This window comes from Nelumbo lutea, chromosome 2 (assembly GCF_056320005.1).
Source record: "Nelumbo lutea isolate HS-2025 chromosome 2, American lotus-T2T, whole genome shotgun sequence".
Classification (NCBI taxonomy): Eukaryota; Viridiplantae; Streptophyta; class Magnoliopsida; order Proteales; family Nelumbonaceae; genus Nelumbo; species Nelumbo lutea.
The window spans coordinates 42,049,337-42,075,132 of record NC_142685.1 but is presented as its reverse complement, the minus strand read 5'-3'; the positions used below and the strand labels follow the sequence as shown (position 1 = coordinate 42,075,132).

The following is a 25,796-nucleotide window of genomic DNA, read 5'->3' as shown; positions in this document are numbered from 1 at the left end:
GAGTAAAAAATTTGTTATTCAATTTTATTATAATCTTATTACTAAATAAAATAGAATAACCATCCTTACAAAGCTTAGAAACTGAAATCAAATTTCTTCTAAGTAATGGCACATAAAATGTCTTTTAAAGTAATAGTTGCTTCTCTAAATACTAAATCTAATGTTATTATAGCAGCAACTACAACGGTTGTAGATGTCCCCAAGTAAAGCACAACCTCGTTATCATTCAGCCTTCTGCTTTCCTTGAACATTTGCAATGTATTACATGCATGAGTAGAAGCCCTAGAGTCAATACACCAAGATGCAGAAGTGACCAACATAATGGTATCTATGACTTGAGTTTTGAAATTACCTTCTTTCTTCTTCCTGAGGGATTTCAGATATTGAGGACAATTCTTCTTCCAATACCTGGTCTCCTTGTAGAAGTGACATTTATCTGAAGACTTGTCTTTTTTCTGCTTCTTTTGCTTGCTGCCCTTCTTCTATGGCCTCTTCTTGCCCTTTCATTTCTTCCTGCCAGGTTTGTCTCTTCAACAAGCATGTCCATTGGCTTATCCTTTTTTACAAGTTCCTTGACTCTCTGCAACACTACCGAGCTCTTGCAAGCTAGTTGTTAGCTTGTTCATGTTGTAATTCATGAAAAACTAATTAAATGATGTGCACAAAGAGTTTAAGATGGTGTTAGTCTTGGTGTCATCATCTAGCTTGGAACCAAGAGCATCCAGTTCATTGATAAAACCTATCATCCTCATGACATGGTCATGAACTAGTTGGTTTTCGATCATAATGGTGGTCATCCACAATTTGAGGACTTTTGCTGTGTAGAACAATTTTGCTCCTCATAATTGGTCTTTAAACTATCTAGAATATCTTTGCAGTTTTCTACTTTGTCAAATTACCTATGGATAAATTTTTAGTGAGGCAATGGTGTAATACTAGGCAAGAGAGTTTTTCTCTTCCCATTCTTGGTATTCCCTTCTTGTTGCCTAAGACTCTATCAGGGGGTGTTCTAGTGACGAGTTGGTAGAAATTTTGTTCAATTTCTAGGACGTAAGAACCATGTTAAGGTTTCGAAACCAGTTTGCATAGTTTGGTCTCTTGAGTTTGTTGTCGTTTAACAATTTAGCAAACAATTCGTATGCCATTTCTAACAAATAGCATGAATATATTAGTCTACGACCTAATAATTTTTTCATATTATGTACTGTAGAAAGGACTTTTATCTACATTCAATTTCCATTTGTTCATCTCTTATTTTTCCCTCTATCTTAAGGATGGAGATATTTTTAATATCTCTAAAAATGTGGGAAATCACATAGGTGCATGGGGTCAATTGTTTTAGCTGTATAACCCCATCACTTTTTATGAAGGATCATATATCCACCTATCTAATGAGATTTTCCTTTGGCCTCCATAAGACAAGGTTCATTGCCATTTTAAATTAAACCTTTCTAATTGGTAAGTGTTGACCCATCATATTAGAAGCCCTAAGATACTGTGAAAGAGTTTTCAATTTTAGGATAGACCCCTCCCACAGTCTCAGTAAAATGGATAACCTAATTTTATGGTGCATTTCCGCCCACGAATTTAGCCTGTCTTTATGCTAACGATGGAAGACCTTTAGAGATATCATATTATGATATTCCTTATCTTGTTGCATTTATGTTAATCATGAGGGAATAAGTATATTAGCCCCTAGGTCAGATTTAGGTATCTCTATATTGGCTCCCACTAACTTTTATAAAATCATATTCAAATGGGCCCATTAAAGGGAGATTATGCAATGATGTATAGACATCATGGCAATGATGTGCATTTAGCCATGATGGGCATAGAGAGGTACATAAGTCTTTTCATGGGCCAAGCACTTCTAGCCCATGTATGAATCATATTTACATAGAACATCACACACAAAATTGATTAAAATCAACTTAAAACTTGTAAAACCAAATCCAGTTAGATTAACACATGATCAACCCATTAATGGACATAATTATCAAATAATATTTATCTTGGTATATGAGCCCAATTGCAAAAGGCAGTTTGGCCCATATAGCTATCCTTGCTGAAATAGGCATAGCTTACTTTAATCTAACTCTACTTAGGTTTTACAAGCATGGCCTGAATTGGTGCATGTAATGGCCCATCAAACCCCTGGCCTAGAGCTAAAATTGATCACTTATATAGTGATCCAATGGACTGTTAACAATCCCCAAACAAGCATAGGTTCAGCCCATTTAAGTTGGACCAAAATTAGGTCAAATTGGCCTAGGGTTTGGTGCCCAAAACATGTATCAGTCCACATAAATTATAATATGAAAATTCTCAGTTACGATTCACAATCATATCAGCAAATAAACAACAATTAATCAAAATTAAATAACTAGGGTTGATAGTGTGATGGTTCGAATTCAATGTAGACGAATGTAGAAAGCCATTGAATTGCTATCTTCAAATCGGCCTTCTTCTCTTTCTCTTTCCCCGTGGTCTCCGACGCTTTCTCTAGTGTAAATAAAATATAAAAATTTTAATTTTTAATGCTTACATTAGAAGAAAACCTAATACATTCTTTCTAGAAAAGTAAAAGAACTAATTATAGACCAAATAATCAAGTAATCAAGTAGTGCGCATGAATCTTGCCACCATCAAAATTCCAATCACCATCGCACTTTCAGCCCAAGAATTCAAGAATTCAGAATAAAACAATTGTATAATATATCAGAAAATATAGAGATTATTTTTCAGATCATTGGCCCAAAATTTGAGAATCGAATTCTTAGTTTTCATGCTGACTAAGTCAAATCAGCTAGACTAGTTCTTGCCAATTTGATCTTTTTTTCAAATCTCATTCGGTCCAGTTCAAGAACTGAACCATGTTCTCTGATACCACTATTGGAAGGGTTTAGAATCCATCAAATGGATGGCTGGACGAAATTTCAAAAAAATTTCTAACCCTTTCGGGAACTGATTTTCTAGTGAATTTGAAAACTAAGTTTTCTGGATTGATCTTGCACTAAACTGGACCAGATTTGAAACCAAATCAAGAAGGTAGATTCTACCTGATATAGATACCATAATCATAGATCCCAACGTGGAAGTTCATGCCCAAATCAGTCCTAAAATAAGCCTCCACTGAAAATGGCGCAATGTATAGGTGAAGCTGGTTCAACAACATTGTTTTCTCCAAAACTGCTATCCAAATTGCTTGGATCAAATGGGGTGAGTGAGCATGATATTTCTCAACATTTTTCTTGCAAAAACTGATCAAAAATTAGTTTTTGAAAGTCTAGGTCGAATTAGGGTTTCTTGGGAGACAAAAAGAATAAGAGATAATTAGAGAGAGGTGTTCTAGTGTAGTTCACCCTCTTCTTATTTTATCTCCTTATGGACCATTCTCATAATCAAATTAGGAGATTATCCAAATCTGATTTGGATTTGGACTCTACTAAGAGATAAGCCTTATTAAGGCTGCAACTTGGGTCGGGGCCCGAACCCAACCCGAAAAAGTCAAGTTGGGTTGATGCTCGGGTTAGGGTTAGGGTTGGAATTTATGAACCTGACTTCACTTCAGGTTGGGTTAAGGTTAAGCCCTCGATTAACACGACCCAATTTGAATTTGACTCTATTATATATATATTATACATTGATTTGTTTATATGCATGATAGTTGTATAGCCCCACCATATACCATTATTTATTTCTTTTAAGATAATCACTTCACTTAATCTTAATTAGAAATACTAAAGCCTTATGCTTAGTTTGGAAGGAGTACAAATGGAAAGAATACAAATGCAAATATGTACAGGAGAAATACATACAAAATAGTACAAAATATAAGGTTTTGCACTCTACATATTTGCATTTGTACTCCTTCCAAATTGAGCCTTAATAACATATTTTATGTTTTTGAATATTTTATTCTCAATCTCCTCTTTGTTGTTTGTCACCCATAGCTTGTTGCCCATAAAAGATCTATTATAAGTCATAACTCATAGTAAATTATAGTCATTTCAAAAACTTTTTTGTTTCAATTTTGTGCTTAAAGAACCAATAAAACATCAACGAAAAAATATTAATAAAACATATGATTAATACATATAGTGAAAGTTGAATTAAGATATGAGATTAAGGAAGTTCTACAAGATTATAAGGGATGGGAATAAGGTTGGGTTGGGCCCAACTCAAAGTTGACTATGGGTTAGGGTTGAAGGAATTTAGTTAGGGTTATGGTTAAGGTTGGGCTAGGGTTGGCCTCAACCTGAGCTAACTCGGCCCAATTTGTAGCCCTAGCTGCATTTTCTTGGGAGGATAGGTGATCTATACCCATTACCAAACCCATATTCGACTTAGAACACATGGCAACTTAATCTTATTAATTATGGACCTTAGGCCTATCTACTTCAAAGGCTTACGATCCAAGGTGTTGCATGGCCACTTTAGGCATGATATTGTATGGCATGTGACACTACAATGATCTCATATAAGCCCACATGGGTTCAACGTAATCTCTGAAAGATGTTAGGCCGAATTCACTGCTAAAGGTAGTGAACCCCTAACCCAATCAGCACTGATCTAGTTTGGGCCTAATATTTACACCTAAATGATCATTTGATTCAACCACCATCTGAAGACCCAAGGATAATGGACTCATGTAAGACAAAACTCATCGGGTAATTGGCCCCGTAATGGTCTTTTACACTTAACATCTCATCCCATAGTGATCAAAACACTATCCGATAGGAATGACCTATCTTTTAGCTACAATGTGCAATGCCACTCTCTGCTCGGATGGATCCTGAGATTAAAACTTTTTGCAAACTTTTTTCATAAAATAGTAGTATATATAACATATAAATACTTTTGCAAAAACATATTTCAAACACATGTGAAATCCATTGCCAACAGTTTAAGTTTCCATTAGAGTAAGCGTAAGCCTTGATATCCACTTTGTTCGACAAAGGGGCTGATCCTATCACTATGGTCACCCACGTAGGTGAATTGTTAGATTGCCCCAACATACCCAGGTATTTGACCCTTAATGGATTTCACTAGTTGGCATATCAAAGATAACCCAGTTCATCACCTAATGTAGTACTATAATCAAGTCTGGGGTAATTTGTAAATTTCTAGTTTTGCCCATCTTTCTCCAAGGTGCAAAGCATAAATGGAAATTGGTTTGAGTTCAATATTTCTAATAAACACCCACTGGTTGTGTTTGGGGTCTAACCTTAGTAGCTGAGACGAGCTGCTCCAACTCCTTAGCAGCACACTAGTGTTAGCATTGTTAGGATAAATCCCCAAGTCTATCCAATGGCTAAGAACATTCTAAACTAACACAAGTCTCTTAAGTGTCCAGTTTAAAGGGTAATATGTAGAAACATAAAGTGGAATCACATAGTTGCTAGTAAACAAGGTGTTATTTATCAAAATTTATGGGTGGATTTTGATTGGTCAAAACTCTTCCATACCATATCTTTCTTGCATCATAAATTTACCCTTATTATTAAACGAGAACTGAAAGTAGATCATGGGCTGGTTTTTACGTGGTTATGAGAGCATTTTGAGTTGATCACGATCAGCCTAGCTGCATTTTGGTCCTGATAATTTTATGCATGGGCCCAGTTTTAGGCGATCCAAATTATGCATGTGGAGTTTGTACACATATAGGCTAAAAAACATTAGGGATTATAGTTTATAAAGGCAACTTTTGGATCTTATTATTAATAAAAATAATATTTTTAATATAATTTCTAAAATAGGTAACTTTTCTTTTAAATCAAAACAGAGGAGAAAAACTGTTCATCTCCTCCCTAAGTCCTTATATTCTCTCACACAAACTAATCGGACACTCTTCACTGTTCTCCTCCAGTCTCTCTCTCCTCTCTCTCTCTCTCTACTTCAATTATGGTGGTCGTTGTTGCAGAAAACCCAACAACAGCAGAGCAGATTAGATTCAGGAGATCCAAAACCAACCCAGACAAATCAAAGCTGTCTTTGATTCATCGTTGTTCAGAGAGAGAGAGAGAGAGAGAGAGAGAGAGGGACGAAATGATGCCGGAAAACCAGGTAGAGGACGACGATGATGAGGGTTTTGGAGACTTCAAGTTTGTGTCGCCCTCTGATCAACCACTCAGCTTCTGTCAAAACACAAGAGTGATGACTATTGGGGGGATTTCATGGACAATATCTCCCAGAAGCAGGATTCCGTAGGAACTTCACTTGGATTTGATCCATATAATGGCTTTCACACTCAAAACCTTTGATCCTTTCGGTTTTTTGTCGGATCATTCGACAATAGTCCCTGAAGCTGACTCGAGCCTTGGTGAAGATGGGAAGCAATCGGCTTCGCCTGTTTCTGAGAAACGATGGGAGAAGCCTCAAGCAGCTTTGCCTCTTTCGTTTTTTTGGAGAGGAAGATAGAGGATCCGATTCCGTTGAATTTGTACAGTCAGGTTGATCAGATCAGAATTGAAAATGACTCGACTTCCAATTTGGTAGATGAAAATAGTGATTTTGATGACGAGGGGTGGGAATTCAGGGACAAATAGTGACTTTGGTAGATCAAAATAGTGACTTTGATGACGATGGCTCGACTTCCAATTTGGTAGATGTTGTCTCCGTGACATGATGGCTTGCCAATCTGCCGAAGACCGACTAGCCTCCGGTGCCGATACCTGTGAAGTGGATGTGCATCCAAGATCTGTGAATGTCGCAGAGAGACTGTAGTAGACCAGTGAAGAGTTTCCTATCGGTTTGTGTGAGATGAGAGAGAATATAGGGGAGGCTAAAGGAGGAAGGAGATAAACAGTCTTTCTATCATTTTTTGATATTTTTTAAAAAAAGTTATTCTATTTTAAAAATTATATTAAAAAGATTATTTTTATTGATAATAATATCCAAAATCTATAATCCCTAAACATTATTCTCTTTTCTAAACTTAAAATTTAAATACAAGTTTATATTCAAAAGCATAAAATACTATATTTGTTTTATAAATACAAGGTGAGCTTAGATGAATGAATTTGTGCCTTGACCTAAAGATTCTCAGGATGAATGTAGGCCAGGCAGAATTGGTCTATCCCCAGTGAAAACTAACAGGTTAATACCCAAAAATCTATACTATATTCTAAAATGTAGTTATCCACGTCAGACTCTTCATATTGCTTCCCAACCTTTTAGACTCCTGTGGTTTTTAATTTTAAAATATAAAATAAATAAATATGGGGCTAAATGGATGTAACATGGGCATCGTTTACCAGCCCGAGCATATGGCCTGTATTTAGAGGGGGCAATTTTCCCCCGGGCTCCCCAACCCGACGGGGTCGGGTATGGGGGGTATTTTGGCGGGGTTGGAATCGGGGATGGGGCTATCCTTGAATCCCCGATTGGGGGCGGGGACGGAGATGGGGAATGCAATCCTCGCCCCGACTCGGCCTGATTAATCTTAATATTATATATAATATATTAATCTATATATTATATATATTATAATATATAATACTATATATTATTTATAATATTTTATATAATATTTATATTATAATAATATAATATATATTATATTATTATTCATTTTTATTAAAACTTAAAAAACACTCAAAGTGTTCGGTCTTCGAGACTTTAACAGAGAAACTTACAATGAAGAGAGAACTCTGAACCTAGAAGGGCCAGAACCCTGTCTTCTTCTTCCTTTGTCTTCATTGTCGATTCGCTGATCGCCATCACTATCACCACTCGCCTATTGAACATTAGACATCGTCGAACCTCTATCGTCACCGACCACCAGTCTACCACTCGATGAGGAGGAAGTGGAGGAGAAGTAGAAGGAGAGAAGATTTGAATGGGTTTTTCGGCAGATAATCTCGACAGATCTGAATGGGTTTCTCCGCAGATAATCTCGACAGATCTGAATGGGTTTCTCGACAGACAATCTGAAGATCCGAATGGTAGTGCTTTGGGTTTTTGTTGATTCTTTGTTTTTTTTTTCCTATTTTCCTTTTTTCGAATGGAGGAGTTGGTGGTTATTCGTATCTTTTGGAGCTCTGTGGTGGCTATTCGTACCTTTTGGAGTCCGTTGATTCTTTGCATTTGCTCCAGCTGTTCTAGGGCTAAGAGTTTGGATTTTGCAATGACCCTCAGGGATTTGGGTCCCCGATAGAGAATTCATCCCCGTCGGGATTGGGGATGGAGGAGGATTCCCTTCCCCGATGGAGATCGGGGATGGGGATGGGGTGATTTGGGGGTCGGTGTTGGGGTCAAGGATGGGGAATGTAATCCCCGCCCATTGCCATTCCTACCTGTATTTGACTTTTTGCTCCAAAGTCCTCATTTTAATTTTCTTATTTTGTATCATCTAAAAAATAATGTAACACATGCCTCGTGTAAATCTACATTAAATATTCTCAACCCAATTACCTAGGGCTATGTTTGGTTTGAAAGGGACGGAAAGATAGGCAAACCTATAAAAGGTTTGTACAGATTTCCCTTCCTCATATCAGATTTTCTTCTCATAAAAATGGTCCTCAAGCCCTTCACACATCAGGAACATCTCCTGACTTGAATGTTTATAACTTTATATTCATGGAGAGATGTTGTGAGGTGGGTGTGGGGAGTAAATCTGAATTCTCTCTTTCTCTCTCTCTCTCATCCCATTTTGCCATGCTAGAACAATGAAATCAAAGCCTTTGATGTATTATCATGGTTTTTAGCCTTACACTTAAACTATGTCATAGTAAAAATGAACTCCATCAAGCCCTCTTCTCTCATAAACCCCCTTTGAAATAGGACTGGATCTAATAGGCACGACATAAGTAAGCACGTTAAGTGACATTTAATAAATATTCTGACAACTGTTAAAAATAGGTTTTAATCTTTTTCAAGAACAGACTGAGGATAATTTAAGGGACAGATGTCAAAAAATTTCCAACTGTCACAAGTTTATCCTTTTCATGCCCGTTATTTAATTAACTTAAATAAAATTGTTAAATAATTCAAAATTAAGAGGTGTGCAAGTTAGGCAAGTTGTGCTAAGATCAACCCTATAGAGCCTAAGACCCGAGCTTGGACCAACAATAAGTTCAGTGGTAGAAAAATGTGCGTATAACCCAAAGTCCCAAATCCAATCAACTTGGGTTGAAAACTCTAAAACCTACAGCCCCAAGCAACTTGACACGAGAGCGACAGATGGAACTGGCATATGATATTTAGTTCTGTCACAAGGCCGAAAAAGGGAATGAGATTGGATATTTTGAGTTCGTTATCTCTTACCCATATATATCCACATGATATTACAGCTGTCTAGTGGAAATATGTTCGATGTTTATATATTATCATTGATGGAAGATATTCTTAATGTATAATTTTAATTTTAGTATGTTGTAGATAGATTTGAGTAGGATTCTTGTGGGTAGAAGATTCAGATTTGGATTCTTTACAGGAGTATGAATACATGATAAAAAGCAAAAGCCAAAAGCAATTCGGATCTTCCACCCACAAGAATCCTACCTATATCTACTCACATGGCATCACAATTCACAATTGCACTTACATTTCCATCCTCTACTTGTAGGCGTGGGTAGGAGATCCGATTGAACCAAAAGCCATGCATTAATACAGCCATTGGTTTGCTTATATCCTTTGCTTTTAGGGGTTTTTATCAAGGTTTTTAAAACCGATTCAGAGATTGAACTGATCAAGGGTCCGGTTCTTGGGTTGAACTGAACGGTCGGTCCATTTTGAAAAAAATAAAAAAAAAATTATTAAAAAAATAAAAAAATGGTGAAAACCATTCAAACGGTTCGAACGATTAACCACCCAGGTCAGAGATTTGCTGATCAAAATTAACCGATTCCTGGTTTTTTCAGTTCGACTGTCTGGTCCAGTCCAGTTTTGAAAACCATGGTTTTTATAGTTTAATACACCCCAAAAATCTGAGCCCACTGTATAGGTGGGATGAATTCTGACCATAGATCAATGCCAAACCCACGGCCAAGATGCAATTTATAGAAAGGACTGTAATTGCAGATTTCTGAGGTGGACTGCCATCTATTGCCGCGACATTCAACACATCAACTCTCTTCTCACTCCATCTCTATCAATGGCCATATGAAATATTTAATATCTGTATTCTATTTACAACTGATTAAACTTCGATCGACTAGTTTGACTGTTCAAGTTTGAATGCTTTAATACTCGGGCCCAGGTTGAACGTTGAAGGACCAGACCGTTGGTAGTCTTTCGGCAGGTTGGACAGACAAGCGGGACCGGATCCAGTAGGAAGTATATTCAGTGAGTATTATATAAACATTATGATGACCGTTAAAAGTTATTTTTTATCTTTTTTTAAAGGTATATTGAAGGTATTTCAAGGGACGGGGGTCAAAAAATTTGAAAATACTTACTTAACGTGCTTACAAACAATAACGTGCCCGATTAACCAGTAAAACCGGAAACCATTAACATTCTCATTTTTAATTCTATCAAGTCTTAAAAACATTGGTCCTCGGACTAGTATTGACCTTGACCTTGATAGCTTGATGTTTGAACATTGAAGCGTGATAGTCACGTGAGATGAGAGTCCCACACAACCATGATACATGAACCCCCAAACACATGGAAGGAGGGAGGGAGGGTGATAAGGCATATACATTAATTAGGGTATGTTGTTAGCCATTTTGGTTTTCTTTTGGAAACACCCACAATTTTTAGGTGAATTTTTTGGAAACACCCGCAATTTTTAGGTGAATTTTTAGTTTGCAAAATCCTATTGTATTATAAGAGATAGATGCGGTTTTAAGGAAATTGACCAAGTGATGATGGTTCAAGTTTATTATTTTGTAAATCCTAAACAACATTGGAGGTGATTTCGAACATCAGATCTTAGGTGTAGTGTTTATACTTTTTTACGGATTTGAAGGCACAGAATGTTAAGTTTCATTCTCCCTTCACTATTATATATATTTTCCAATAATTCCTACTTACAAAGTGAAAGTGCAATCTCCAAATACTTGAACTAAAAAGATCCTCCAACGAAGGCCATGTATCAATGGTGAAATAACAGACTTGGAATCACTTTCAATTCTCTTTAAGCTAAAATATAACAGTCACAAATTGCATTAAATTCATCGTATTCAGTAGATTTTGGCAATCAAGGGGGCACATTTACCATACAGAAAGGAGCCATTATAGTTTCTAAAGATAACACCAAAACCACTAGAATACATGGACATTGGCCCATTCTAAATGATGGGGATGGATAATAGGATGGTGCAGATCCACAGACACCACGATTGAGCGTGTGAGAGTATCTTATCCCTTTCTCTGTGGGATTTGTTCATCTTTTAAGAACTGAAGAAAATTAAACAGGACATGTCTCACGTTTTATACTCGACCTCATATTTTATCTTTTAATCAATTCTCTTGTCTCTTTCTTGCGTGTTTATATGCTTTTTGCAAAGCCCAATGTATTCATGTATGCTGCCACACAGCCGCAGTGGTGATAGAATGTCGCAACATTCCCAATGAAATATAAATATATATAAGTTAGGGATGTAAATGGATTGAATTAGATTGATTAAATCTTTTTCTAACCAAAAGATAAAAAAACTTTATTTGAAGCTTTCGGAAAATAATCCAAAATAAACTTCTTAAATCTTTTTGGGACTATGGCTTTGGGCCATTAAATCTTTTCTAAACTAAATACAAAAAGACCAAAACACAACTACCAAACTTCTAAAAAACTGACAGCTTGCATGAAAAGACCCGCCAAACAAGACTTTAGTTTACGGAACGAAGAAAAAAGAAAACAAAAAAAAAGAATCCATGTATCTTATGTACCAAAAACGATGCAACTGGCTTATGGCGTTGGGTGTGTTAACCTTAACCAAGAGACGAACATAATCATAAATATGACAAAAATACGAACACATCAAGAGAAAAAATAATAGGAGAAGAAATTCATCGTAGCACACAATGGGCCATATTATTATTGCGCTGGGTTTTATTAAGGGACCTACCAAGCAGCCAAGCAGTAGTGGACAACTTTTCAGGTAAGCCAAATGAATGGACGAAAACACTTGGGCCAACAGCCTTGGCTTCACATCAATACGACCACCATCCCAAAATTTTGTTCATGTGTTTTTTCCCCTCTGAAATCCAGGTTCTCTTTTATCTCTCTCTCTCTTAAATGTGCACGTTACCAGCAACATGCGTACGTAACCTTTTCCCATCAACCATGCCTAAACGCTTTTATGTTAAGTAGGTTGCTATCCCCTTTCCCTTTCCTTTTAGACTGTGTTTGGTTCGTTAGAAATTAAGAAAGAGAAACAGAGAAAGTCGAGAGAAAATTCTTGACGAATCGAGAGAAATGATCAAGTGGGAGAGATCACTTTGAATAAAGCGTGTGAACCCTGGCTCTTCACTCATTGGTTGGAAATTCAATATATAGCGACATATTTTCACAGCATCTGAATCCTGAACTAATCCTCAACCCAACGATTGATAAAGACGGTAGAGCTACCTCAAACCAATGTTTTACTGAACGTGACAATGTAGGACTATTCAAACTGAACGTGACAATGTAGGACTATTCAAATGAAAGCGATTCCTCCTCTCTCTCTCTCTCTCTCTCTCTGATTGTTTTGGAGGCTAATAAGTAATAATGCATGTTATATAAAGTTTAATTGCAAGAATAAAACTGAACTTACGGGAGTAAACTAAGCGAAGAAAGCAAGAGCTCCTGCTCCTTTTTGCTTCTCCCGGCCAGACCCTTCAAGGAGGATATTATCGTTGTAAAATTAGGCCTGTGAAGAGGAATCGGAGAGCATCTTTTGGATCATTTGCCTTGTCTCCATTTCGGCCATCCTGCCTTCTCTGCTCCTCGTATATGCCTCGAAGAATTCCTTGTTCTCTTTCTCCAACTCCTTCCACACTGAAAATATTACATTCGTACATGAAACTACTCTATGTAATCTATGTGTTATTGTATGAGGGAGAGAGGGAGAGAGAGAGAGAGGGGATATGATCTAGCTCACCTGTTGAAGTAATAACAGATTTGATATTTGCATGTTTAGAAAGTGCTTCCACGCACTCTTCTTTAGTCATGTGGAAGAGGATACACTTCTCTATCAGGTGTTGCACCTGCATCATCACGTCAACACCATACCAACAACCAGAACCAGCACCCTTAATGAACGGATCGAGTATTAATAAATAGCTAGAAAGACAGAGAGAGAGAGAGAGAGAGAGAGAGAGAGAGAGAGAGGTTTTTGTATTTACCAAGCGAATATATGAAGCAGAAGAATCCCCCATGATTGCAATGCTCCTGCTTTTTCTATGAGACTTCTGAAAGGAAGAGACTAGAGAGGAATAAGAAGCGCTAAGAGAGAGATTGAGTTGTAGACAGAATGACAGATAGAAAGTGAATAATAATATGATGAAAAGAATAGGAAATCAAACATAAATAGGTCTTGTAGAGAGAGCGAGAGAGAGAATAAAAATGAATAAACAAAGGGAAGAGAGGTGAAGTAGTAGGGCCAGCACCCACCCCCCACGTGGGAGATGGATGATAATTGGCTGAGATGTGCTTTACAAACGGCCATCCAGTCACCTTCACGTGACTGGTGGGGTCCACAACCCTCCCCCCCCCCCCCGTCCATTCGGATTTCACTTTCAGAGTTCATAGTTCAGACCACGCTCCGGCTCGTGCTGTGCCTGTGCGAAGACGATTGAATTTAGAAGAGAGGCACTCAGGCACCGCGCCCACCCCACCAGTCATCAGTTCACCACCTCTCTCTGGATAAGTCGGGACGATCCCCCTACACTTGCCGCAGGCGTATTCTACACTAACCAATCATAATTCAAAACTTCACGGGATGGCTACGGCATACTGCATACTGCATAACCAATTCCTCCACAGTCAGTCCACATCCACAAGGATTTGGGCGTTAGCACCGGATCAAATTAACCGCGCCGAGCTCCACAGTTCAGACCCAACGTCATGATCTCTCTCTCTCTGAAGTTTTGAAGCCCAACATTGAACTCTGACAAACAGCAGTGGCTTTTGGATGGTATTGGTATGAACAGGACGGGTGTATGCTTGCTTTCACGTTTGATTTTGTTTGTAGTAAGTAGTTGTTTGGATTGTTTGGTGAAAAAAAATAGGGATACCTTGGAGGCTCCGCCCTTCCTTCCATTTTAAGACAAACACTATTCTCCGGCCGTGCTTGCTTCCTTTATTTTCCTCATCCCTTGTCATGTATGTCCACCATCATTCATCAAAGCTACCCTGGCTGGTGGACCTGCAACTGACGCCATTGCTGCTTGGTATATTGTAGGGTTTCGAATGGATGAGGAGGATGATAACCTCGTGAGGAGATATTTTTGTCATTAAAAAATAAGGGCAAGTTCATCCCATTCGAAGAAACATTTTTTAAGAAGTGATTTTTTTACCCCACTTTTTTTTTATCAAATACTACTTATTAATATTTAAAAACCACTTAATATATGGGCTCATATCTTAAAAAGAAGTAATCATTCAAAGAAATAATTTTTAAAAGTAAAATTAAACGGGGCCTTTGACTTCTTTCCATTTCCATTCTCTATTCTCTATAATAATATCTAAGGACAAATACAGATACATACAATGCAGAATTCTGAATTCCGGCCCCCCTACACTAGCCCTCTCTCCTCCTATAAATCATATCTTGCCTGTGAATTTGGCATCAATTGCATGAGCTACAAAATACTGATGTGGGCTGATTGGTCATTCTCCCTAATTTCTATGGACTAGACTAATACTCCAGCCTAGAATAGGAGAACCCAAATATGCGTCCAAAACTAATGGTATCCTACACCGAGCAAAATGCCCACATAATGCTCGACCTTTTGGACAACTGACTACTTCCGTTGCCATATTGAAGCCCTCTTGATGATGGATCAACTACATTTCATGAGTCATCGCTGACATTGTTATTATTATTATTTCTCCTTCTCTTAAAATCAAATCAACAAAAAGAAAGAAAAGAGACCCCAAATTCTCCGTCTCCGCCATCCATCATGAAGGTAGACCTGGCCATGTTAGCCGACTTCCGTCAACCTTCGACCCAATTAATCTAGATATAGAGATTGTGCAGCTAGCGTAATCACTTCTAATTAATCAACCCCTTAATTTCTATTATTCTTGGCTCTCAGGTTTAGTAATGCATCCCAGTCATAGTAATAAACTAAAAAATCCGGACCCAAGGAGACAACTACATTAATATTGAACCACAAAGCTTATATATGTAAGAACCTGCAGCTCTTTTTCTGGTCGATTTGGCAAAAGAATATCTTATGGGGAATAGGTTTTTTATGTGTTAATTTCTCGAAATATACTAATTCTTCATAATCATTTTTCACTTTTCATCAAAAATTACATACACCCAAATGTACTGTTCAGGCTAGTTGTGTGTTTCTCATAATCGAGGACAAAAATGCTTCATCCACAGGAGTATACATGTTAACCATAGAGGGATCAGAACTCTGTAAGCTTGCAGCACACAAACAGAAGACGAAATAGAAGAAATAAACCAATTCTCCAAAGGTTCAATACATTTTCACTAGAAGGCCTTAATATATATTTACAATAATGCCCCTCTAGTCTAAGATAAAAAAAAATTAAAAATAAAACACAAGAGCAAAATGTTACAGCAAAACTATGCATTACAGACAGTATCGTTCACAAAAGAAATGTAAATTGGGGTTAGAATAGGAAATTTCGGAACAAAAATGTAAGTGGTAGTGGTGCATTTGTTGCAAGTGTGGAGGAAATTTTACGAGCTTCTGTTATTGTGACTTGTGAGTAGAACAACCGTACAAGAAAGAAAGATTCGTGTTGGGTCGCCAGAACCCAGAAAGGAACACGTACAGTACCACCCACTGTTTCATCAGCTGGGCCTGGGCCCTTCCCTTCTGTTTCATGCGAATTTTGGAGAGTTATTCGAAAGATCACAAAGAAGTGGTGCAGTGGGGCATAGAACGGAATTTCGATACTGTGTCTGTGTGATAGTAGGAAAATAAATGAATATTAAATGGCATTGCTTATAGTAATACTGTTTGACAGGTTTCTCTTATCACTCTGTCTTCTTTGAGTCTTTCTCTTTCCCTTGTCTTGGCCGGCTTCCCCGCACAAAACTCCAATATAACAGATGTCGTCTCTTCTCCTGGGCTCCCACTGATTCAAAACCTCTTCTCTTCTCATTCTTTCTACATTTTCTTTCTATTTTTTTTTTCTTGGAGGCGATGTCAACCAGAAAGCATAGTCTACTTTCTAAACCAAACTCACTCATAAATCACAAACCTTGCAACCAAACCCTCCTTTAGGACTGAAGACTTTCTAAACTAAACTCACTCATAAATCACTAGGCTTTAATTTTGGAGTCAGGGGCGTGGCCCCCCTGGGGTCCTCGCTCCATCTGCGGATCCGGCGCCCTAAACTTGCCAACTATCTATTTGGAATTCACCATCAGATCAGATCCTACTCAAGGGATCATCTGATCAAATAACTTGCTAGTCCAGAAAGTTCTAACCCTCAGATTTTGTTACATTTTGGGTCCATTTTGATTCACAGTTGGAACCGGAATAATTATCAAAATCCACCGGAATTTGAAATTGGAATGGTATATTCCCATAATGGATCTGTTTGTTTCAGATGAATCAGAATGGGAAATAAAATCAGTTGGAATGGGATTTTACTTCCAAAGGAGGGTGAGGAATGGGGATTTGAAGATTCCCTCAAATGTGGAAATGTCATTCCATCAAGAATGAGAATGGGATCCCAATTCTACCCAACCATACTATTGGAATTGTCGGGTTCTAGACCCCTATTCCCACAAAGCAAATTATCCCTTAAAATAGACATTAGGAAAACTTTCTTTGAAGTTCCAAATTAAATTAAATGATATAAAAAAGGTCATGTTTAAATTGATTTTCCTTTTCCATACAGTCATAATTTTAGTAGGAATTCATTCATTAAAGGTAGGGGTGGATTCGAGCCGAGCCAAGCCGAATAGTACCAGGCTTGAGCTCGGCTCGAGACTATTCTATAAGGCTCGAGCTCGAGCTCAATTTTGAGAAAAAATATTTTATAAAAATAAAAATTATATATAAAAAATTTTAATTTTAAACTTAAAAATTAAGAATTATAATATTTTTATTATATATATTATTTTTTATAATTTTATTATATATTATATATTAAATATCAAATATATATTCGAGCTGGCTCACGAGCCGAGCTCTAATAGGCTTGAGCTTGGCTCGTTTAATAATTGAGTCACTGAATTGGGCTCAAACTCGATTAAAACCGAGCCGATCTTGAACAACTCGTAAAAAGCTTGACTCGTTGCCACCCCTAATTAAAGGCCTCTATGTTACCCTAATCGCTTCTACTTACAATGTTTGCACCTGAAACTAGTCTTAGAAATCGGGAAGTGATTAATTCTTTTATACATAACTCAATGCATATTTATTTATTATTGTTTAACAACCACATCACTTGGGGAAGTGAATGAGCCCAAAGATGCTTTAGAAGATGAGAAGAATTCTCTGGTTCAACTATATCCAAGGGCAGGGCAGGCTTTAAGATACCTCTTCCACCGCCCACCATTAAGAATGTTATAACAAACGTTGCTATTTCTTAGACCTAGAGCTTTCATATTGATGGACTGCTCTATAACTGAACTTGTCTAGGGCGCTGATAGAACTATAGCTAGAGTTGATATAGACAATTCAAAACTCAACAAAAACAATCACGGGGAAATTGTTTCCTACATGCTACAAATAGTGTCCATCGACATCCCAGCAATGAAAAAGTGTTTTAGCACTTTTCCCTCTTAAGAACAACCATTGGAATTGTAATATTTAAATATTAGAAGAGACGTGGAAGTGATGTATTTGTCTTAAATTGCCACATTTGGATGGACCTCTACACATTGCTGCCATGAGTAAGACTTGCTGCCCACTATAATCCACTCACTGCATAAACCATGTGCATGATTGTGACTTGCATACATTTCATAGGGACTCTCCTACTGTATCATAATCATTATCACCACATTGCCATAGCATGCAGAATGCTATGATACCAAAAAAAAAAAACTCTATTTTAATTCATATCTTTTGTTATGTCAAATTCCCAAAATAGGGCAGGATGATAAAATTGGCTATATGTGGGAAGCCTATTTCTTTTTCTTTTCTTTATTCTTCATCGGAATTACATGGATAATTTGTGGTTGTGCCGGTTGAACATTTGTTGTCTAATTATGGTGTAATTTATCATTCTCATGATTTTAGGGTGGCAATGAGCCGAGCTTTTCACGAGCTCTTCAAGCTCGATTTGTGAAAAGCTCAGTTCGGTTCGGATTATATATATATATATATATATATATATTGAAGGGATGAGAGATCCATCTTATATATATATAGAGATGAGAGATCCATCTTATGGATAGCCGAACCTTACAGGTAGGTAGGACGGAATTTCAAAAATTTCTCTCTCTCCCATATGCAAATCACATTCCATGTTTTAGAAAATTGTATTTTCAAAAATCAATCTTGAACTTAAATTAGACCAGATTTGAAACCAAAAGGTATGAGAGGGATGCACCTGATACGGAGTAACAGTAACTCCCAACGAAGTTGTTCACGCCCAAGGAAAATGCCAAAGACTGCTCCCACTAAAGATGACATAGCGTAGGGTGGAGCAGAATCAACAGGTGGTTCTTCAACAAGAACCAAACTCTTTAGCAAGAATTCGATAAAGGGTAAGTGAGCATGACTTCAGATCAGTTTTTCACAAAAAACTGATATCAAGAATGTTTCTTGATCGCTCCTACAGGTGGAGATCGAACTGGCAATGGCGACAGCAATAGAAGGAGGCAAGAGTAGAAGATGGCATCAGTCTAACTGAAACTGTCTTCTCTCTTGAATCTGTAATCTGATTGGTGTTTTGTAGGGTTCACCCTCCTCCTCTATTTATAGCCTTAAAGAGAGATTCTCCTAATCCCATTAGGAGTTTCTTAATCCAATTCTTGTATTTGGATCTAAACTCTCTTTAAGAGATAAGGATAATTCCTTATCTTATCTACAGATAAAGATCAACCCTCCTAATCTAATTAGGAGTTTCCTGATCCAAATCTCTATTTGGATCTGGACTCTCTGACTGGATAGGGACAATCCCTTACCGTATCTACTGATCTAAATCCCAGAACCGCCTCTCTTTAATTAATCATATTAAACCAGTTCGATTTGGGCTTTAGGCCCATTAAGTCCATGTACTCACTTATCCTCCAAACTGTTGCCCAGTTGGGTATCCTTGTATGGCGTGGGACCCAAACATTGATATACACATCAGCCACATGGGTTTAGCCCAGCCTCTGTTATAAGGCCTGGCCGAATTCAATGTAGGAAACAATGAACCCCTAAGTCCATCACCATGGGCTCTTAATGGGCCCAACATTTATACTAAATGATCCCTGGGTCAAGCCACCTTATAAAAACCCAAGGACTATGGGCAGATGCAAGATTAGCCCATCAGGTATTACCCTCAATGGTCTTACACTTAACAACTCAGCCCATAATGATCAAACACTGCCTGACAAGAGATGCCCTATCCCTCGACTACAAGGTACAGTGCTGCACTCTCTACTCACATGGATTCCGGGAATTAAAACCTTTTGCAAACATTTTGAAACCATAATATATATATATATATATTTTCACAACAAATTTCAACGGTTAAAATCGACTGCTGGAAGCTTTGGTTTCCATCACAGAGAGTGCATCCCCGATCATTCACTTTGTCCGTAAAAGGGGCTGATCCTGTCACTATGATCACCCACTCAAATGAATTCTCAGACTGTCCCAACATACCCAGGTTTTGACCCCCTCTAAGGATCTCACTGATTGGCATACAAAAGTCAGTCCAATCCGACACCTAGTGCAGTATCATAATTGAGTCTAGGGGTCAGGTGTAACATTCCAGTTTTGCCCATAAATCTCAAAGGTCCAAGGCAATACTGGAATTTTGGTCCAGTTCAGGGTTTCAAGAAAACCCACACTGCATGTACCTCAGGTCTCACCCTGGCAGCTAAGATAAGCCACCCCAACCAATTTGGCGGCACATCAATGTCAGCCTTGGCAGGATAAATCTCCCTAGATCTATCCAACGGCTATGAAGATTCTAAACTAACACGAGTCTCATATGTGTCCAGTTTAAGGGTATTACACAGAAACACACCACAATAACATGAATCAAATATGTACTTTATTCATTTACAATAAATATCATAATGTACTTCATTCTGATTGGAGCTAAGGGCATACACTGTCTAACAACATATATACCAAAAATATTATTATTCTTAATTTTTAAATATCAACTAAAAAATATTTTTTATATATAATCTTTTATTTTTTATAAAATATTTTTCTTCAAATCGAGCTTGAATCGAGCCAAACTCAAACTTATGAGTTTTTTACTCAAGCCAAGATCAAACCTCATACTACTCAGCTCGGCTTGGTTTAGAAAGCAATCATATTTGGCACACGCTATCAAGTATTTGGAGAACAACCACTAAATACATGAGGATATGCCAAAACTTGGAACAATAGTAAAAATGAAAAGTTGTTAGAAACCTCGATTAATAGGGTGTCAATGTCTCACCTAAGCCTTGTAGTGTCACCTATTTATAAGAGAGGAGTTTTATTAAGGACGGGCATATTACTCATACATGGTCAGAGCTTGGTTCACTTATCATGCCTTTTAGTTGACACATGTGCATGTGGTAAGAATGTGCTTGTGTTGAATGCTGATGCTACTCAATCCGAGGTGGTGCACGAACTGAAGAGAGCAACCAGATAATCATTACTAGTAGGGCGGGGCTGAGCTACAAGGATGGGGCCACGCTTCAAGACCTGCGATCAAGAAAGGAGAAGTCAGAGGCCCGAGGAGTTATCCCCGGGCAGATACTCTGACGCTCAAGTCAATAGGAGGTGATGGATGGTTGGGCCGAGCTACAGGGATGCTGGTCTGAGCAAAATAGCAGTATGGGTGTCAGAAGTGGGATACCTTACCTTGAGCATGGAGTACCTTTTTATAACCGAAGATCTGTGTCCTAGTCAGATTGGGCTTTTGGGGTTGTCGGTATGAGGTTAGCCGTTGAGGTATTCGGGATAGAGTCCCATTCCTCAGCAGAGTCGTCTTCCTTATTTCTCTTTATTCTTAGTTGTTCTCATCTGTGTGACGTGTCGTTGACATGGCTGAAAGGATAAGATGGGGGGTCATAGTAATAGCGTAGTTCGGTCGAGCTATGCCGATGTGCTCGAGCTAGGCTGACGTGGCCGGGCAATGACTGAGCGGCCACGTGTCTCTCAGGACTAGCTCAGCCATGACCCGAACACCACTCCATTTCTAAAGTCGAGGAATGAAGTGTTCTCAATTCGTTCCTCGGCCGAGGAACTTCCAAGTTGATGTCTGGTTGAGCGTCTGGTTCCTTTGGTGTTCCTCGACGCCTGCCATGACCTAGGGATTCGAGCAATATGGAACGTGGCCAAGGAATCTTTCCATTATCGGCTGCGAAACTCCCAAGACTCTAACTCCGGAATCCGAACACCACTCCCCCAGTTCTAGAGCCGATGAGGGGGAGTGCTCGATCCGAAGTGTTGCACGGTTGCGTAGCTCGACAAAGCTCCAAGGTGTCGAACTGAACTTCGACATCCATTTTCCTGGTGGGGCCGAGAAAGGGCTCTCTGATTTCTGGTGAAAGTTGAGCTTCGGTGTTGTGGTCACTATGATGCTCAGTCACGGTGTGTCGAGTCCGGACTTGGGTCTGAAGTTTGGAGTTGAGGCCGCTATGATGCTCAACCATGATGTGCCGAGCTCTGAAGTCAGGGCTTAACTCAGTCGGGTGTCGAGGAAAAGCTTTCTACTACCAGAGGGAGGCTGAACTTCAGATTTGAAGTCATTGTGATGCTCGGCCATGGTGCGCCAAACTACGACGTCGGGGACCTTAGAGTTTTTGAGCTATGAAGGTCATTGTGATGCTCGGCTAGGGTATGCCAAGCTTCGAAGTTGGGGGCCTCAGAAGTGTCGAGCTATGGAGCTGATGCTATTGTGAAGCTCAGCCAGGGTATGCCGAGCTTCGAAGTTGGGGGCCTCAGAAGTGCCAAGCTACGAAGCGAAGGCCATTGTAATGCTCGGCCAAGGTATGCCAAGCTTTGATGTTGAGGGCCTCGGAGGTGTCGAGCTACGGGGCAGAGGCCATTGCTCTTCGACTGAGGAACTTGATCATGAAATTTTGGAATCCGAGCACCACTCCCCTTGTTCCGAAGTCGAAGGGTGGTGTCCTCTGCTGAGGCGCAACTAAGCTTCCTTTGGTTGGTATTTGCTATTGGGTGTTCCGAAGAAACCATAGAGACTAGTTGACCTAGTGATCTTGGGTGAACCTTGAGCATCTATGATGTTGGTTGGACCATTGCTACAGGGTGGACCGGGGCAATTAATGCCCTGGCCGTTGCTTGTCAAGGTCACTGTTTTGGTTCCCGAGGCCTTGTGCGTGCGGTAATAGTCGTGTTGATTAGTCTTCTCGAGCTTTGTTAGGGTGGCACTTGATCCTCACCATAGATCTGACATTGATTCGGCGGAGTGTTGTTAGTGTTGCTCGGCATTTTGTTAGGGCATTTCCCCTTTGCCATTTACGAGAGGAGTTGCTTGGATAGCTCGGCGGGATGTTGTTAGTATTGCTCGGCATTTTGTTTTTATTCCTCGGCTTCAAGCTCGAAAAGATGTCTTCCTCATCTTCCCATTCTTCTTCCACTTCTAGCTCTTCTGGTTCTAGTGAGTTCGATTATGAGTCCGTGGTTGGGGCTTTTGAGGACGCCGAGGTTGGTCCCTCTTGGGTAGAAGCCAAGCTTCCCTTGCGGGCTGGTTGCTGGTTTGGGACCACACCCTGTGTCTTGACCCTCGAGGACATGGCTCAGATCCGAGCTATGTACAACATCCCTGAGGAATTCTGAATGAGGTGCCTGAAGCACGGTGAGATGGCAACCGATGCTTGGCTCGACGAGATTTGTGTGTACGATAATAGTTTGGAAGTCGGGCTGAGGTTTCCTCTAAATGAAGGGGTTGCTGAGGTACTTGCATGGTACCGAGTATTGCCGATGTAGCTGATGCCAAACTCCTTTAGGTTTTTGGTCGGCCTTCTGTCCTATTGTGCCATTCGTGATATCAAGCTGACCCTGGGTATGGTGAATTTCCTTCTTCCATTCAAACATCACCAGTAGGTCTACTACTACTTTTTGGCTAGGAAGAATATTAGAGTGCTGGTCAGGGCCCCCTCTTCTGTGAAGCACTAGAAGGAAACTTTCTTCTTTGTGCATTATCTCGGGGACCTCCCCTTCTTGGCCGCGCTACAATAGCCGAGAACATGAGTGCCCTAACCTCAATGGTCTGCACTTATTTGGGAGGAGAGGTTGGGTCTGAGCATGATTCACGAGATAGATGTAGCTACTTATACATGCTTAGAGATGTTGATACTTGGTGGGCTGATGCGTTGGGTGGTTGGTTCGTCCTTTTCGTTGCTTTGTTTGCTCGTACTTTGTTTGCTTCTTTGATCTTGTACTTATTGTCATACTTCCGCGGTGCAGGTGTAGAAATGGCAAGTGAGGAGGAAATTGTACGTCGAATGAAGGAGAATTGCCAGAGGCAGAACCGGGCTAGCGCGCCACCGCAGGTCAGTCCCGAGGTAGTTCCTCCTCTAAGGTCTTCTAAGAGGGTGTCTCGTCGCCAAAAAAGAGCTCGGCGGTAGGGGAATGACGATGAGGACGTTGTGGTCATGGATCCCAGGAAAGCTCACCAGGCTACCTTTCCTTCGTGAATTGAGGTGGGGAGCAGTAGCTCTGATGTTCATGTGTCGTGCTGGACAGTCTGTAGCCGGGATGGGCTAGAGACCCCCAGAGGTCCCAAGTAGCTACTCTGGGAGCAGCACCTTAGAGTGCTCACTTATTCGAGTTGCAGCTCAGGTAAGTTTGTACCTGCCTTTGTTGTTTTAAGCATGTTTCTTCGTACTAACAATGCTCCTTGTGTCCGTAGAACACATGCTCGACCATTGCCGTAGTTGATTATTTTCGTGAGTTGCGGCGATGGTACGAGAAGGAGCATACCGAGTACCTACAAGTGAAGGCCCAATTGGCCGAGCTTCGGGCGGATGGGGAGTGATCCACTGCACTAGAGAAGGAGGTGGCTGTGTTGAAGACTCGGTTGGCCGAGCAAGTGGAGTTGGTCCATGGCCTGAAGCACGAGATTATCGAACTGAAGGCAGAAAGGGAACGAATGAAGCAGAGGTGGCGATGATGATGATGATGATGGTGACGAGGCCACTAACCTCCCTTCCACGGATTGAACTACTACGGGTTCCTTTCTCTTTTTTTTTTGTTCCTGTAATGGCTCGGTATGTCGAACTTTCATCTGTTGTACTGGCTATTTAACTTAATGAAAATTTCTGGTTCTAAACTTGTGTGCAATCATTTTTTCTCTCTCTTTTTTTTTGGGTTCCTCAGCCTTGCCTTGGTCGAGGTTTGAGTTGGCAGAGATCTTCATCCTCCGACTGGCAAAGCGGGAGTGTATTCCGAGCTCTCATCTTTGGGATGCTCAGTTTCTTGTCTCGAGAGCCTTTGGGGCCCTTTGAAGGCTAGTCGTTGCTCGGCTAGCTCTGAATGACTGTTAGTCGGTAGGTGAGCAGAGTCAAGTTGGTTGGCAATACGCTTCCGAGCTATGCGTTATGGGCTCGGGCCATTCAGAGGTCACCCGAGTCAGTGAGTTGTGCTGAGCTACACATGTGTGGTGCGGTCGTGTAGCGCGATTGTGTAGCTCGGTTTTGTAGCATGGTCGTGTATCTCAGCCGTTTAGCGCAGTCGTATAGAGCAGTTGTGTAGTGCGGCTTACGCGGTGCATGTGTGTTCGGTATGCCCTACTGTGGTTGTTGGACTTGCGAGAGCAAGCCGTGGAGGCAGACCTTCTTGTTGTGTCTTGCTTCTCACGCTTGGACTACGCTCCCTCCTTTCCGAATGACACGTTTTGGGGTCCTTGGGATGTGGGTCATCCTTCGTACGTGTCGAGGCATGAGGGGGACAACCCAGTTGGGCGGTGCCACAGAACCTAGTGACTACATCATCTCGAAGATCTTATCAACCTTCTCTTGCATTGCTCGGAACTGCACAGGATCAACCGCGGCTAGAGGCTGCAGAATTTCTTGATGTGGAGGGCTGCGATGCCGAGATTCTTGGGATGAGGATTGGCCTGTTGATCATTCGGACAGATTCTTGGGCATCTTAATTGCCTTCTTGATTGCGCAGTGAGGAAGGAAAGATTTTCGAGAAAGGTTTTTTGTGCATTTCCCACAGGAAACCACTAGGCCAGGTGGTTGAACCATTCAAACCATTCAACAGTTTTGACCATTTTTTATTTTTTATCAAAATGGTCGGACTGTTCAACCCGAGAACCGGACCCCTTACCAGTTCGTTGTTCGGGTTGGTTTAAAAACCTTGGATGTAAGTGATTCATCTTTATTTTCCACTGTCCTTTTGTTTTTTTATTTTTTGGTGGAATGTTTCCCTCTTACCGTTTGGTTTTATTGGTAATTACACAGCTTGCCGCTACTAATCTGTTGCTAGGTTGAAACTCGCCATTGTTCAAACATTTCCTGCCCGTTAAGGATGTAAACGAATCAAATTGAATTTGAATCAAGGTATATTTGAATCCG

At 39.9% G+C, this 25,796-nt stretch overlaps 1 protein-coding gene and 1 long non-coding RNA gene across 3 annotated transcripts; both read right to left on the bottom strand.

The window, feature by feature from the left end:
• Window positions 1–22: 22 nt before the first annotated feature.
• On the bottom strand, window positions 23–6,911 carry LOC148870140 (uncharacterized). Its single transcript, XR_016107236.1, has 3 exons — window positions 3,060–6,911; window positions 353–2,502; window positions 23–242 (listed from the first exon to the last, which is right to left on the bottom strand). It is a non-coding gene; the product is annotated as an uncharacterized LOC148870140 (long non-coding RNA).
• Window positions 6,912–12,386: 5,475 nt separating this feature from the next.
• LOC148870139 (uncharacterized) lies at window positions 12,387–14,386 on the bottom strand. 2 transcript variants are annotated; one of them, XM_088969809.1, is made up of 3 exons: window positions 13,276–14,386; window positions 13,032–13,137; window positions 12,387–12,928 (listed from the first exon to the last, which is right to left on the bottom strand). In XM_088969809.1, the coding sequence occupies exons 1-3, from the start codon at window positions 13,306–13,308 to the stop codon at window positions 12,795–12,797; spliced, it is 273 nt and encodes a 90-aa protein (XP_088825935.1). In that variant the 5' UTR covers window positions 13,309–14,386; the 3' UTR covers window positions 12,387–12,794. The 2 variants fall into 2 exon arrangements, with proteins under 2 accessions (XP_088825935.1, XP_088825934.1); XM_088969808.1 differs by having other exon boundaries at window positions 13,032–13,182; window positions 13,276–14,209.
• Between the last annotated feature and the right edge of the window lie 11,410 nt (window positions 14,387–25,796).